The 14996-nt window shown below is 32.6% G+C and overlaps 1 protein-coding gene across 3 annotated transcripts in view; it reads left to right on the forward strand.

Annotated features, from left to right (window-relative positions):
• The window catches only part of LOC115243604 (putative inorganic phosphate cotransporter), a 55205-nt gene that overhangs the window by 26509 nt on the left and 13700 nt on the right, over window positions 1-14996 (forward strand). Inside the window, exon 1 of one of the 3 annotated variants that reach the window (XM_029820733.1) lies at window positions 5640-6485. The exons of the other annotated variants lie outside the window; for them this stretch is intronic. Coding sequence (XP_029676593.1) covers window positions 6380-6485 — 106 coding nt within the window. The 5' untranslated portion in view covers window positions 5640-6379. Of the gene's footprint in view, window positions 1-5639; window positions 6486-14996 lie in introns of those variants that run through there. 3 annotated transcript variants of the gene reach the window in all.

A 14996-nucleotide genomic window follows, 5' to 3' on the forward strand; every position in this document is an offset into this window, starting at 1 on the left:
TCTGAAGGCACAGTACGAGGACGGATTCTGGAAACTCGAGTTGCGCCCTCGAATACGGCCTCGCGTAGAAATTACGGATATAGTGTGACAAATTATTGATACCGAACCTTGACACGGATTGTTTGTATAGTTAATCCATTGAAATCTTTACCTATGTGAAACGCATAAGATGTAAGCGAATTATAATTTTATGTTGGTTAATTAAAAATATTTTGATGGAATTATTAAAAATTTATAACGGCAAAGTATATACATTCCTTTCATTCTTTCCGTTCTTTTTGTGCGTTGCATATAATAATGCATATAATAATCACATTTTTAAAAATATATCAATATGTTTTCTTCTATTAAAATAGTCTCCACAATTTTTAGAATAATCTCCGTATAAAATAGAGTTATCAAAAAATATTAAAATGTTTTTTATTACTGTGAAAGTAATCTTTACGCTTTTTAAAAATATAAATTTTTTTTAATATATTTAAACAAAACTCTTAAAATAGTTTGGTGACATAGTTTTCAATGTTTTCATTTGAGAAATGAAGAGAACTTTAAATACAAAACGAAGGGATTCCGCATGCACTTGGATTTCCTGCTGCACTTTGTATTTCCTCGTGGTACGATCAGAGTTATTTTTCACTTAACTATAGTGGATAACGAGTTTGAGGGCTTTCACGTTTCCTGTTGACGGCTCGAAACTTGAGGCATTTAAGGCTGAGTATGGTGTTAGACTCGTCCGGGTTTAAATGATGTAAAGACCGCATTTATAACCATCCACGTGTCACACATTCCCGTAAGAGCGAGCAATCAGAAAATTGTCGACATCCTACTTCTACATTTTCAGTACTCTTCCTCAGACAGGAAATATCATGTTCTCTCTGTGAACAGATTTATATGTTAAAGTGGAATTATTCCACGTGAATACTTTGTATTCAAAATTGAAAGTATCGATACCAGAAACATACTAAAACATTAGAAGAGAATTAAGTTAGAAAAGAAATTAAATAATGCTTATTATATCGTATAACAATTATTTTATTATGAAAAAACAATATCTACAAAAGACAATAATAATTATTAAATAAAAATTATTTAGTAATTATTTTTTAAAGACATGTGCAATTTATATCTGATAATTTTTATACATATTTGTTTATGCAAACTTAATATGTAATTTTGATGTATATAATATGAGATAAAAACATTTTATACTTTCTTTCTGTCAATCACAAATTTATCTTTAGAGAAACTTTTATTGCAGATTTCTATTTTACTGCCGAGAAGAAGTTAACTTGTATGATAAGTAATTTAGTTGAAAGCATGTTTAGTTATCTGTAGTAGATAATCTATCCTTTTTATCGACGCAAAGTGTAATCTAGCCGTTTAAACAGAGTATCTATGTTATCTACCTTCAGAGTATTAATTTATTATATAAATTAAATTATGTAATCAAACCAAACATATATATATATATATAATTATCCATATTGAACAATGTGTCACAAAAAAGTGCAATGATAATATTAATTCATCACGAAGATAATATCTTTACAGGCATTTTAACAGATGGATCAACATCTGTTAAAATGCCTCAATACACATGATAATAAATTAATTTAATTATATATGATTGATTAATTTTATTATTGTCAGTAAAATTTTGCAACATACGATATTTGCGATATATTAATTATACTATGCACGCCAATATACAATTTAAATTTGAAAACTATCAAGATAAAAATCAAATTAGTCCGAGAGAGATAGATAACTTTTTTTGCAAATTTTGTAAATTATTTATATCAATTATTGAACTGTGTCACGCGCTCATTTTGTGTTAATCAAGTTTATTAGTCATATCTCGATAATTGCTCATATTGTACATATTGTACTCGCGAAATTGCGATTCACGCCACGTGAAATTGGACGATACGCGTCGTTATACGATTCACGAACGAAAGAAAATATACTACGTCACGAACGAGTCATCGATTGCACAATCAAGTACACGCTCCAAGATCATTCGATATTACGCTTTGTGCAATCGTTTAAAGGTAAAAGCGTCATAAAATATTTGGCTACGTTTCTCAAACCATCGTGATCTTCGCCAAAATTACCGCGGATTGGAAATATCTTTGTCGTCCTTTTTCAGAATTTATGATACTCGCTCTTATAAAGAGACGTATATATGTACATAAAACTGTGCGGTCCACGGTCTTTGAATGGCCGGAAATGTAATTGCTCGCTCGAGAATGTAAACGTTTCTCGGTGGATTATAAAGATAATTAGACATATCGCTGATAAAAGGTAGCACTATAAAAAGAGTCGATAAGGCTCGGTTATCTGATATAAAACTGATGAATTATTTTTCGCGCGGTTTTTCTATTTAATCAGTTTCTTTAATGCTTGAAACATTTATAAATCGATAGATTCAATCTTAAATTGACGTAATACATTTATATCTTTCCAAATAAAAATGTACGGTGCCATAGATCAATATTTCATTCAATTACGGATTGCTTGCACTAAATGTCAATTTTTCATATCTTATATTAAATATCTCAATTATAGCAAATTGAAATGTTGTTAAAATTTTATTTTAGATTAAATGCGTGTAGTTTTAAATTTAGAAATTTAAAAAAATAAAATATTTTACATAGTTTAAAGGAGAATTTGATATAAAGCACGCACGAGATTTTACATTAACTTTTGTAATAATACTGTTAATGCTTCAATAACCTTGAGACAAATAACAGTCTTCTTGATTTAGTCTGTAGTTTATGGTTTGTGATAATGACGAGAGTAATACCGAGAGATATTCTGCACGAGATATTGAACACGCAGTTGCCCTCAAAAGCAAGAGAGAGATAATTATGGATGAACCAGATAATAGATAATTAATGTTTGATGGCTTAACCTTAATTACTTAACACTGATTAGAGATAAAGAGAGAGAGAGAGAGAGAGAGAGAGGGAAAGAAAGAATCACGGCTGTGCGTTGCGTCTTCCATTCCGGCGACTTCCTTCTTCTCTGATTTGTACGAATCGTACATTCCTATACTAGTCGCTTTGAATAGCAACATCCTGCTACACACATGTAGCAATCAAATCAATTATAGACAACCAGTCCACGAGACGCGACAACCATGATTCGCACACAGCGACAAGCTTTAAATCAAGCTTCTTGTTGCATTCTCGACGATATACTCTTTGCGATGATATATGTGGATGGAACGCGTATATCCAGAAGTCAACAAATATTTACTCATTGCATTCTTGCAATTTTCAGCATGGAAAATCCCCCGTATCTCTTATCTTGACACTTTGATATCCGCCGCAAATCAGTGGGGGGTTCCCGCAGTTGCGAGAACATCGATAGCTTCGATTAATTAATTTGGCTCGGCGATACTTTTGATATATTATCGAAAAAATATTCGGAAAATTGTTATATTTTTCATATTATTTGTTATTATTTTTCGCAATGATTATAGTGCTATATCGAAGATTTTTACTTTAAGAATATTTTCATGAGCGAGTTTTGCAACACATTTTTCTATAAGCTTTTAACTTTCTGAGAATTTAAAAGCGCGCTACGCAATTTATGTTATCGAATGATATGTATACGAATGATTGACATCTGCTTTAGGATTGATATTAATTTCAATATTGGCATTTTAATATCGCGCGAGATAAACGTAGATATCATCTCGTTATTTTTATCGGAAACTGGGCATTTATAAACGGAAATGTTTCCAATTACATCGCCAATCGTTAAAACATGATGAAGGATTTTGTAATCGTAGATAAACCTTGAGATAAAGTGCACTTTACCAAACGCAAATAGAAGACGTCCACCAATCACGCATCGTCGACATATTAAGATGATCATTGATCATCAGCGGTACTTCTTCGATGTGATCAAAGCGCGATTGCATCTCATCATGTATATAACCCCAACGCTGGAAAAGTATCGTGTAAATGCGGTTTGTTTCGAACGTTTCGCGAAACGATAGCCAGGAATAAAGTCGCGCGGTGAGTTATTAATAACTGATCAGTTTTTAACGTGCCAAAAATTCTACGCCACTTTATGTGGTTATTTCGTCCAAACCGATCTGATCGATGCCTTTTCCAATTTGCATTTAACGGCAAGCTTGTGAATCGAAAATAAATTACATGAGATAGAAGAGTTAATTGAATTGCAATTAATGCTTTAATTGCGATTAGCTACATTTTCCTGTTACATACAAGATGTTAAACGGAATGTGTGTAATATAAACTATATTTTCTTCAATCGTTAAGAAACGAAATTATTTGCAATAGTAATCAAAGTAAAATTCTACTGTTTTATTATGAAATTTTTGATGTAGTTGAAAAGAAAGGATGGTAAAAAGGGTAAAAATTAGAATGTTATATTATAATAATTACAGAGACAAATTATGATTCATAATGACATAATATACAATATCTATTCTGATTATTTGTATATAATTATTTATCAATCTAATAATTTTTCTTTATTCAATAAAATTATCTTCCATATAAACATCTTTTTATTCTCATAAATAATTTATTTTGACCTGCTTCATGAGACGAACGAAACGAAGAAGATTCCAAGAGATTTTAATTAAGCATGCGGAACACTGTGATGTTACTTTCGCAATGACTCAGTTTTTTTGCTCTTACGATATCTGATGTAATCGGAGATATAATCTTATACAGGAAACGATTTTAATTTAAATTAATTTCAATTATAACTTTCTTCTACACAGTTTACAAACCTTCAATTTGATATCATTGCGCACAGTTTTTCTTTAGAAAAATATTGATAAACAGGAAAAAATTTGCAAGTTGTAGAAAAAATGTAAAATGAATATTCAATTTTTTCTGTGGATTTTTCTTATTTACGCGGAAAATATGCCCAGAAATATTTTTTTATTGATTGAGAGATTCGATGACACATGTTAAAAGAGTATTTCTTCTACTATGTTGATATTTCTCGCTGGATGAGAATATGTAGTGTTTTGAGGATGCGTGTCTCGATTCCAGGCACATATTTTTCTCGGGATTTTAAATCGTTTTGATTGATGAACGACGTGCGATGAATGAACAGTGAATACGCGATATATCTAACGCGGTAATAATCTATTTAATTTTCAAGCCCGTAGGTCAAAAGTGAATCATATGGTTTCACAATACGCAGATGCCTTTGTTGGAATGAAGCCCGATAGGTGTTCGTTGCTCGCGATAACTTGCAGCTCATATATTATCTTTGTTAGTACAAACAATTGTTAAGTCAATCTTATTTTCAATTACCTGCTAAAAACCAACGAGTCATCTATTTATAGTATTTGTGAAAACAGAACTCTCGAAAAAATTAATAAAATTATTGAAAATGAAAGCTTCTTCTCTTTGAAACATTGATTAAAAATAATTGAGATTTAACCGAGTATTCTCTTTTTTTTTTCTCTTCAGAACGAAATTAAAAAGAGATGCATCATCAGTTAAACTTGATTAAACTTTATTCAATCTTCAATATATAGAACAATTCCTAAAAAAAAAAAACCTATAGTTATACATGATAAAATTCCTCTTTTCTTTTTATAGCATTTAGCTCTTTATTTGATTTTTCCTGAGGTTTCGCTATAGCAAGAATTGCTGCTAAAAATTACCATAAATGTTCTCTAATTGACAAGTGGATTTTAAAAACTGTTCAAATATGTATAAGCTTTGCTACTAAATAGAATGTAATTTCACTTTTTAATTCACAGGAGTACAACTTATTTTATTAGCATAATAAAGAATGTGAAATCGTGCACACATTGTATACATTTTAAAAGAATTTTATCATCATTTGCGAGATCCGCAGATGTAAATTAAATTTCGCGCCGGCGGTCGTGACTTTTACCGCGCTGCGCTCCGATTGGCGGAACAGCTGACACAGCCGGCCTGCCACGAGTCCAATCGCTCGTCCACGACCGTCGTTATCGTCGCAGTAGCTAGCGAGCAACCGGCCGGTCCCGGTTCCTTTCAGAGAATCAGTATCATTTTGTATCACGCGAGGACTTAACCTTATCGTAACGCGTTTACTTTTGCCACCGTGTCACGCCCGCGAATGTCGCCCGCCGTTACCTTCCTCGACGTCGTCGTCGCCGTCGTCGTCGTCGCCGACCGACCGGTATAAAAAAAGAACGCAGGCGCGCTCTTTCGTTCCTCGGCGCTTTTCGACCCGAGTGTTCGCGCGAGAGTGTTGGAAGAACCAGTAGTTCTCGCGCGCGTGTGAACAGTCAGTGTTATCGCGTCAAACGCCGTCGTCTGTTGGACGATATTGTTCAGCGATATCGCGTTTTCCCTCTTTGCGTTCAAGTTCCTTTCGCGTCTCCGAGATGAGCGGTGGCAGAATCAGCGAAAACGGGGGACGAAATGGCCACGTGCTAGTGTGGGAGCAACCCGGCCTCGACGAGGAGGAGCGACCCGCGCGAAAAAGAAGAGGTACGTATGCGTTGTACGGCCACGCGGACGCGTGCCATTTCACGAGCCTTCATTGATGCGTTGCCAGAAAGAAGATTCGCGAGAATCACGGACGGAACGAGGAATTTCGACATGCCTCTATCGGCGTTCTCGTCTATATTCTCTCGTGCTTGGTTTTTCGTCTGCTTTTTCTTTCGTAGCCTCGCTCGAAAATATATCGTCGTTGACATCAATTTGTATTTAAGAATAGCCGTGGCGATTAAACGAGAATAGAAATAACCTCCACGTTTTTCGTGTTGTTCAACTGTGCGCGATCGAATGACACGTCGTTGTTCTCGCGCGAATTCCTGGCAAATAAAAAAAAAAAAAAAAAAAAAAGTTTTCTATCTGCTCATAAATAAATATGCGTTCACAAACGTGATTCCAGAAGAGCGTAGAAATTCCGTCCGTCCGATCGTTTTGTAATTCTCACGTTGCGGGAGACAGTGTAATTCGAGACGAGACCTACTCGCGCGCGCGAACGCGGCGTTTCGTCAAAACGGCAAAGAGCGTTATCGGCAGACCACGTGTTCGATCCGGCTGTGCGCGACATGTTTGCGCTCTTTGGCATTTCCCTCCACGAGGCATGCGTCGATCGAGATTATGAAAGGCTAATCACGATATTGAAAAATGCATCTTGAAAAGCAACGGTTATCTATATATGCTTTTAATACATACAATGTATTTTTGCATTAAAACACAGCAGAGTTGTCGATTTATTTCTTTGTGCGAAAAGTATAAACATTTGAAAAATAAATTCGAAAAATAAACACGCCAGAGTTTCGTGTACATCTGCACGGCTGAGCTTTAACGTTCACTCGTTAGTGTCCGGTAAATACTTGTCCGATCAGGTTTCGAGAACATATATTCAAGACTTTGCCATTTTAATTTGAGCCGAGGATCCAGAACCCTTCATTACGTAGTAATATATTCACCCCGCAAGAGTTTATATAGTAGTAAGGTTTATATATTTTATATTATCCCTCCGTGTGAAAAAAATAAAACCGCTGATACGTAGAATATCAAAGTTTACACTATAATGGGAATCGTAGAACTGCAATTATATGATACGTCTAAAGGACGGATATTATTAATCATTAATGATTATCATCTATACCCGCAAAATTATGGAAATGTTCATAATTTTGTAAGATTATAAATTATGCTTTACAGTACAGTACAAGAAGACGGAAATTCTATGTCGCGTATTTTAACGATAATCAACAAAAAAAAAAAAAAAACAAACAAATTTATTTGACAAAGATAAAGTATTTAAATTCGTCATTTTTTATTTATACTCGGATGCTTACGCAATGATTTAGAAAATGATACAGTTTTATTAGAATATTCCGAGAAATTTGATAAGTTGCTACTTTTTAACGAACAACGTGTAAACAGTTATAAATAGTAAAGCTGTAATAATTATTAGTATGAATATGAAACGGATTAAAAGCGATTATGATTAACGAAAGAAAGGTACTGCGTTCACGAAAAAGTGTATCCGATGATATCACCACATCGATTACCTTATCACGGAAGGTTTAAGCTAGCCTACGTCATCTACTAGACAACTTAATAGACCGCGAAAAAGCACACGATGATAAGAAACAGTGACACTTCGTCGTCGTGAGGTGATGACACATGGCGAAAACGACCGCAATACGGATTGAAGTGCAATGATAGACATGTGCGTGACGTTACGCTTTACCACGTGGTGCCCGTACGCGTAATCTGCTTGTGAGAACGAGATCTTTCCGTTTCAATTACGAGGAAATTACAGTGGGTTATTTAAATAGAGACGCGCGTATTCAAGCAACATTCGAAAACTCTCGAGCGCGTTTTTCTCATGATACGCGCCAAGGCCACCGAATAACTCGTACATTTAATCGTTATCGCAATAATGTACAACGTACAATGCACTATACATTCAGTGCATACAATGTTCCAAAGTTCCCGGCATATTGCCCTATTTATGAATTTTTTGATAAATTTGAAACTTTTTTCTTTTTTACAAAAAAAATTAATTAGCGTTTATTTTGATAAAAAGGAAGAATTACAAATTTTGGGGAATTTCACAAATATATGTAGAGATAAAATTTTATGTTTTATTAAATTCTCAATAAATTCAATTTTCACATAATCAATTTTAATCTTAAGAAAGATTAAAGAGCTGAGATTCTTGATTGTTGATAAAATTAAAATACAGTAAAATTTTTCTAGGAAAAAATCATTCAAGAAATCAAAAGAAAGCGTAGGGTTCTTAAGTACTCTGTATGTAATATCAGTTATTTATCGCTTTTGTTTGATTACGACAGCTTATTGAATTACTATGCGTATCGAATTTATTTCGAAAATTGCAACGAAAGGGCAATTGGGTGACTATAAATCGCCAACGACAACGATAATGAAGTTTAAATCCGTTGCGATATTTTGAGCAGATCAAAGTTCAATCTTTTTGAAGACAAAAATTCTTTTCTTCCTTTTTGGTGACGGATCACTATTTTTACTCCTTTTATCTTTCTCTCTTTTATATAAATATCATTATTTTACTTAACAAATATATCTAATTTTGTTGCAATTTTTTTTTCTTTGTTAACGAATAATTTCGTTTTATCTAGCACGAAAAAGATTTGTATTTATATATATTTTAATATAAAACTATATTTTAGTGATTATATGTGCTATATACTCATATATATTATATATAACTACTATATATGTATATATATAATATATTACTTCACTTCTTTGTAAGCGATCGAGCTGCTGAATTTTAAAACGCCTTGTCAATCAGAATAGCCATATTGAACTGTGATGTCAAAAGAGCGAAAAAAAACGCGTACATTTTTTTGTCTTCTATTATACATTGAAATATAAATTGTTTTTTTTTTATATATCATTATTTTTGTCCAGTTTGTGATAATTGTTAATAATATTCAATTATTTATTAATCCACGATCCAAAAGAGAGTATTCGATACTTTATATTATTCACATATTTTCGAACAGTGGTGACAAAAAAATTAATCTACTTTGACATATAATGCAAGAAAAAAATTTTATATAATTTCTCGCTTCTGACGTCATAATTCGATACGACTGCAATGAGAGATTCAAGAGTCTTAAGTGTTTCTACTGTGTTTCTACGGGTATATTTCCGAGAGATAGACCTTTATCGGACAGATTGTATTCTTCCTATGTGATGAACTGCGACATATATCATATCGTTGTGTCGATTACGCGAAACCTCCAATTGCTTGCGATATAGAAGTTTCTTTTTCTTAATGGGCTTTTATCGTCAATCTAACTATTAACGACTTTTTGACGTCTGGAAAGTTTATTTAAGTCTCCTTATCTTGGATCGTTAAATCAAAATATACTGTATGTTGTTACATTATTAACTTAATCATTAAGAATATTTTCACTATGATGCATATATCGTCCATTAATATTACTATTTATTGAAATGACGAAAAATAATTTAATTTTTGTCAAATGTTTCATGAATATTTTTAGAACGTACGATAATTATTTAGCAATTTAATATAATATATTAATATATGCCGCATATAATACCGTAATATAATACCGAAAATTATATTCAGTAATTATATTTGTTTGGAATGTCACCTGTATGAGATTCTCTTTCTTTGTATTCTGCAAGCTCTTCGCTGCTCGCGTAATCGTCATGCCGATGTGCAGCGCGGCATGCAAGATGCATGCTTTGCTGCTTGTTTGCATTGCTAGGGATGCACAAAATACATGTCTTGTTTCTCGATATTAAATGTGTATGATGCGTCTTATTTTATTAATACAAGCAGCTTTAATTAGCTATATATATATGTGCATGTGTTAGTCTATCTGAATAATATAAAACTAATAAAAATTTGATAACAGATCAAACATCAATAATTTAAAAAATATTAATTATAAGCAGCATTGACTAAATATACATATATATATATATATTTTTTTTTTTAACAGATGCTAATCAAACTCGTAATCGTCGTTTCTAAATAAGATAAATATACTTGCTATTCTACATTATAATAATTTCTATAATTATCCTTGATAAAATTATTATATAATATATTCACATATTTTCACATAGAGGCTTATTTAGTTGAACTCTGAATATCGTTCACATCTATACGTATATACATATATACATCAGCAGCTGACGCATCGCACGCGGTGCGTGCTAGTGTGTGCACGGCAATCGTATTCATGCACGTCACGAGCACGTCAGACGCGTTCACGTGCACGAGATACAGCTATTACACTCTCCCCTATCCCCCTCTCATTGCCAATTCTCGCGGTTTGCCTCTCTCGTTTTGCCTCTCTTTCGTCTCGTTTCTCCGGTCTTGTCCTTCTCTGTATTTCGCGCGACAATGTGACCATCATATATACATACACACACGCATACACAAGTGGACGATCCTTTGTAGTATATGTCGGAGCTATTTCTACCGGCCCACGTGCTCGACGGCTGCTGACGACGACGACGGACGCCGTAGGCGCCCGAGGACGACTTGAAAGTGTTCGGTATCATCACATGTGTGCAGACACTCATACTGACTGACTTATTAATCGATGCTAATTCCCTACGCGATTATCTGTTTTTAAGGCGGCGCCATTAGCCTGAATAAGCTTATTGCGATATCATTTTCGCGAATGACACAGTCGATAAGTTTTGTTATTAGCCTCGAATATACGAGTTATTAATTTGTGTGAGAGGTCATTTGAGATAATTTGTAGAATTTTTTTATAAAAAAAGTAATTCTCTTTCTCTTACAAATGTCAAATAATTTTTTTAATGAAATCGAGAATAATTTTAATGATTAAGAATTTTTTTTTCTTTCGAGTTATTTAACTTTATCATGGAAGTCTAATTCTCTGTAAATATTCATAAAAGTTAATAATTTTATGATTATATATTAAATCTAATACTTTGAATGATTTATATAATTTAAAACAGAGATTTATATAATTTTATATGGCATATCTGACGTATATTTTGATATATATTTTCTATATATGTATATTTTATTTCTCCAAATATGTATTATGCAAAATTATAAACGATGCATAAAATGATAAATGGAATTTTAATGTTGAATTATAAATAATTTAAAGCGAGTTTTGGACAAAAAATGCGATTGTTTCCTCATTGCACACGTACTTTCTAAATATGGTGTAACTGATATTACTAATACAATAAATATGTTCAACATTAACGATATTGGTACAAATATTTTCTCACATGATCGACATCTTTGTCAAAGGATGTCTCTTTATGTGATTTTTCTCTCATGGTCGATATTAACGCATCGATAAAATTCTTATATAAGAATTATATAGCACTATTATACGATACTTAATAATTTCTCGATGGAATTCTAAGCAATCACTTTTTCAAAATATTGCTGATAATGTTGATTTTTTTATGCCTGTCGACGCAATCAGACGCGCTGTAAATAAGAAAATAAATATTCTTGTTTATAAATATAAGGCATCAATATCGCTGAGCTTGATGAAATGTAATTCGTATGTCTTTGGCTGATTGTTCGAATTAAACGTAATAATGGATACCGTTTATAAAGAATTGTCATGCATGTATGTGTGTGTGTTGTATTGTAGTTTTTTACATTCGACATTTGAGAAGTGACACTGCATATTTTTTTCGTGATGCGTTCGAGCGTAGGACAAAGTGCAAGACGTCGCAGAATCTAGGAGAAAACTTGGAGCGGACGCTCCTTTTAATATGAAAATGACCTGTCAGAGTTAGGTTACGCGCCAGAATAGCGACAGGCCTAATAATATCGAATAATGCGTGACCTGTCTCTATTTTCGTTAAATGGTTCAGTTATTACGCCACGTTGTTCTATCAGCGTCGTTTAAAGATATCCGGTACTCTATTTTATGACCTATCACCGTGTCCTTAAATCTTCTTCGCGTATCGCGATTAGGTACATAAATTTCATAAACGATCGCGATGAAATAAGATACGAATAAAAATATTACGTATAATTTTATATAAATTAACCATTTTTTATTTGTTCTATTATAAAAATTTTTATAAGAAATAAATAAAAAAACACATATTGCATAATGTTAATGATTGAGAATGATCGGCGTGATTTTATTGACGACATTTTGTAAAGCTGAAAGAAACTCGTGCATTATTAAACATGTAAAGATGGACCGAGATGGCAACGTATTATCCTTATCTGTGCACTTATAGCCATAAATGTCAAGGATCTTACTTCGCTACAATGTTTCTTTTTTGTAAGCAATCGCTCGATGTCGATTGCTATTTGCGAATTTGACACGCATCACTTTCGTCGCGCCGATTATAATACTCGCCAACGCCACTTTATCGTCGTTCTATTGCCGTCTTTTTTTATCGTATAATACGATTATGGAGATATTTATGGTAATATAATTATTTAGAGGACGATATTTCATTTACAATAACAATAAAAGTGCGAGAAAGAAGATATAAGCAATGACAGATGTCGATATTGCATATTAATTCTGAAAGCAAAATATCTTTTTTAAACTCGATGAAAATTCATGAGCTTTTAAAAAAATCGCAATATATAAATATAAATATATTTTATCTGTGCTATAAATTAAGCAATAAACTAATTTTATATTGTGTCTTTTTAAAAAAAGTATTAAGAACAAAAAATATTTCAGAAAACGAGAGAAAGAGAGAAAGAAAGATGTTTGGCATTTAAGCATAAATATGTTTAATATTTATGGCAGTTTTCTCTGATATGATACGGTTTACGAGATTATGGGTCATTTATTCACGCGTTGAGCTGTCACCCATCTAGTCTGCAGTTTGGCTCTTTTTCCCGATCGATTTTGAAATGATTGATATTAGATGCAATTAGTAGCACGAAAACGTGCTTGTGAAATGCGCACAAGAGTGCATTCGGCGGTGCAGTCACGGATAAAACGCGACTGGACCCGGGCCAATAAACCCTCCGCATCTTGGCCTTTATTCTTACTTATCAGCGAACGTGCCTCGCTTTCGTCTCGGCTGTTATTTATCAATGATTAATATCGATGTATTTCGGTGCGCGTTTACCACATTCGAGCAAAAGAAATGTTCTCGGACTCTCGCGTTTATATAGAACTCGATATAAACTCCCGGTGATGTCAATATCTTGGATTGAATTCGATTGACTTACACAAGATCAAATACGACAATGATATAAATTTCGTTATATATACTTACATTACAATCACATATATATGTATATATAGATAATTTCTTCGTAAATACAAGATATCTTTGAAAACAGAAAAAATAGGATTATCTTTTACGTTAAAAATATAACTTCTCTTTATCGAGGTTTTTTTTAGATTAGATGATTATTTTCTGTCGAATGTATTGAAATTTTATAGCAATTTCGAAACCGAGATATAATTTTAGCGATTTATCTAACAAATAGTGAAATCTTATTCCTCACTTAATTTTTCGAAGTTCACGTTTACGAAGTTTTGTAATTTGAAATTTAATTAATGAAATATATATGTATATAATATTAGAAATACAAAATAGAAAGTTGTAATAGAAGACAATTAATCAAATTTTTTTCGGAAGAGTTGATTTAAAATTCGCCGAGGGGGTTGGGGGGTGGCGTACTATCTTACTATTATTATTATGTATTTTATTTTGTATGTTTTATATCGTAATTTCCAGATCCATGATTTTAACATAAACGTGACTCGAAATAAACAAATAATATTGTAACAGTGTCATTGCTTCAGATTTTCATATCTTAATATTCGTACACACTCACACACAATTTTTTTTTAGAAAAGCTTTAAATTGTAAGTACTGACTTGCAAGCATTATTGTATGTCGTCCGAGGTTTAATTTCTAACAAATAGTTGCAAAATCTCGTTTAATCCTTCACGGAATGTTTGAATGCTATTTTTTTTTCTACTATTGAATATCACTATAAAAATTAGACGAGAGAAGACGCTTAATCCTTGAAACCTAATAACAACTACCAGCAAGGATAATTTTTGAGTCGGAAATTATACAATAATGTGTCGGATATTATAAATAAGTGAAATATTAACAGATGAATGAAGCTATTGGACTCGTGAAATTAAATTAAAGCAATTAATAATTTTTATATAATGACAGTAAAAAAGAAAACATGAATAGACTTATATAACTTATAAATATAGTAGAAAATTTTTCGATGAGTGTCGTCGACACTCGAAAATTATAGCAATATTTATTTGAATTTTTATTCCCGCGATTAATCAGCCCTTAGCTAATGATTCTATATGCTGATGTAAATTGTCAATTGACGTAAGGTCAACCGTTTGATCCCAGATAATGGGAGATCGCTTTTGAACAACACCGGTATAAGTATATCGATTCAATGATTGTCTTCAATTTAGTAAGTAATATGCAAAACAGAATGCAAAACCTCCTCGGTTATAAATACGCAATATATATATA

Source organism: Formica exsecta, unplaced genomic scaffold (genome assembly GCF_003651465.1).
Source record: "Formica exsecta isolate Colony F162 unplaced genomic scaffold, ASM365146v1 scaffold72, whole genome shotgun sequence".
In the NCBI taxonomy this organism is placed as follows: Eukaryota; Metazoa; Arthropoda; class Insecta; order Hymenoptera; family Formicidae; genus Formica; species Formica exsecta.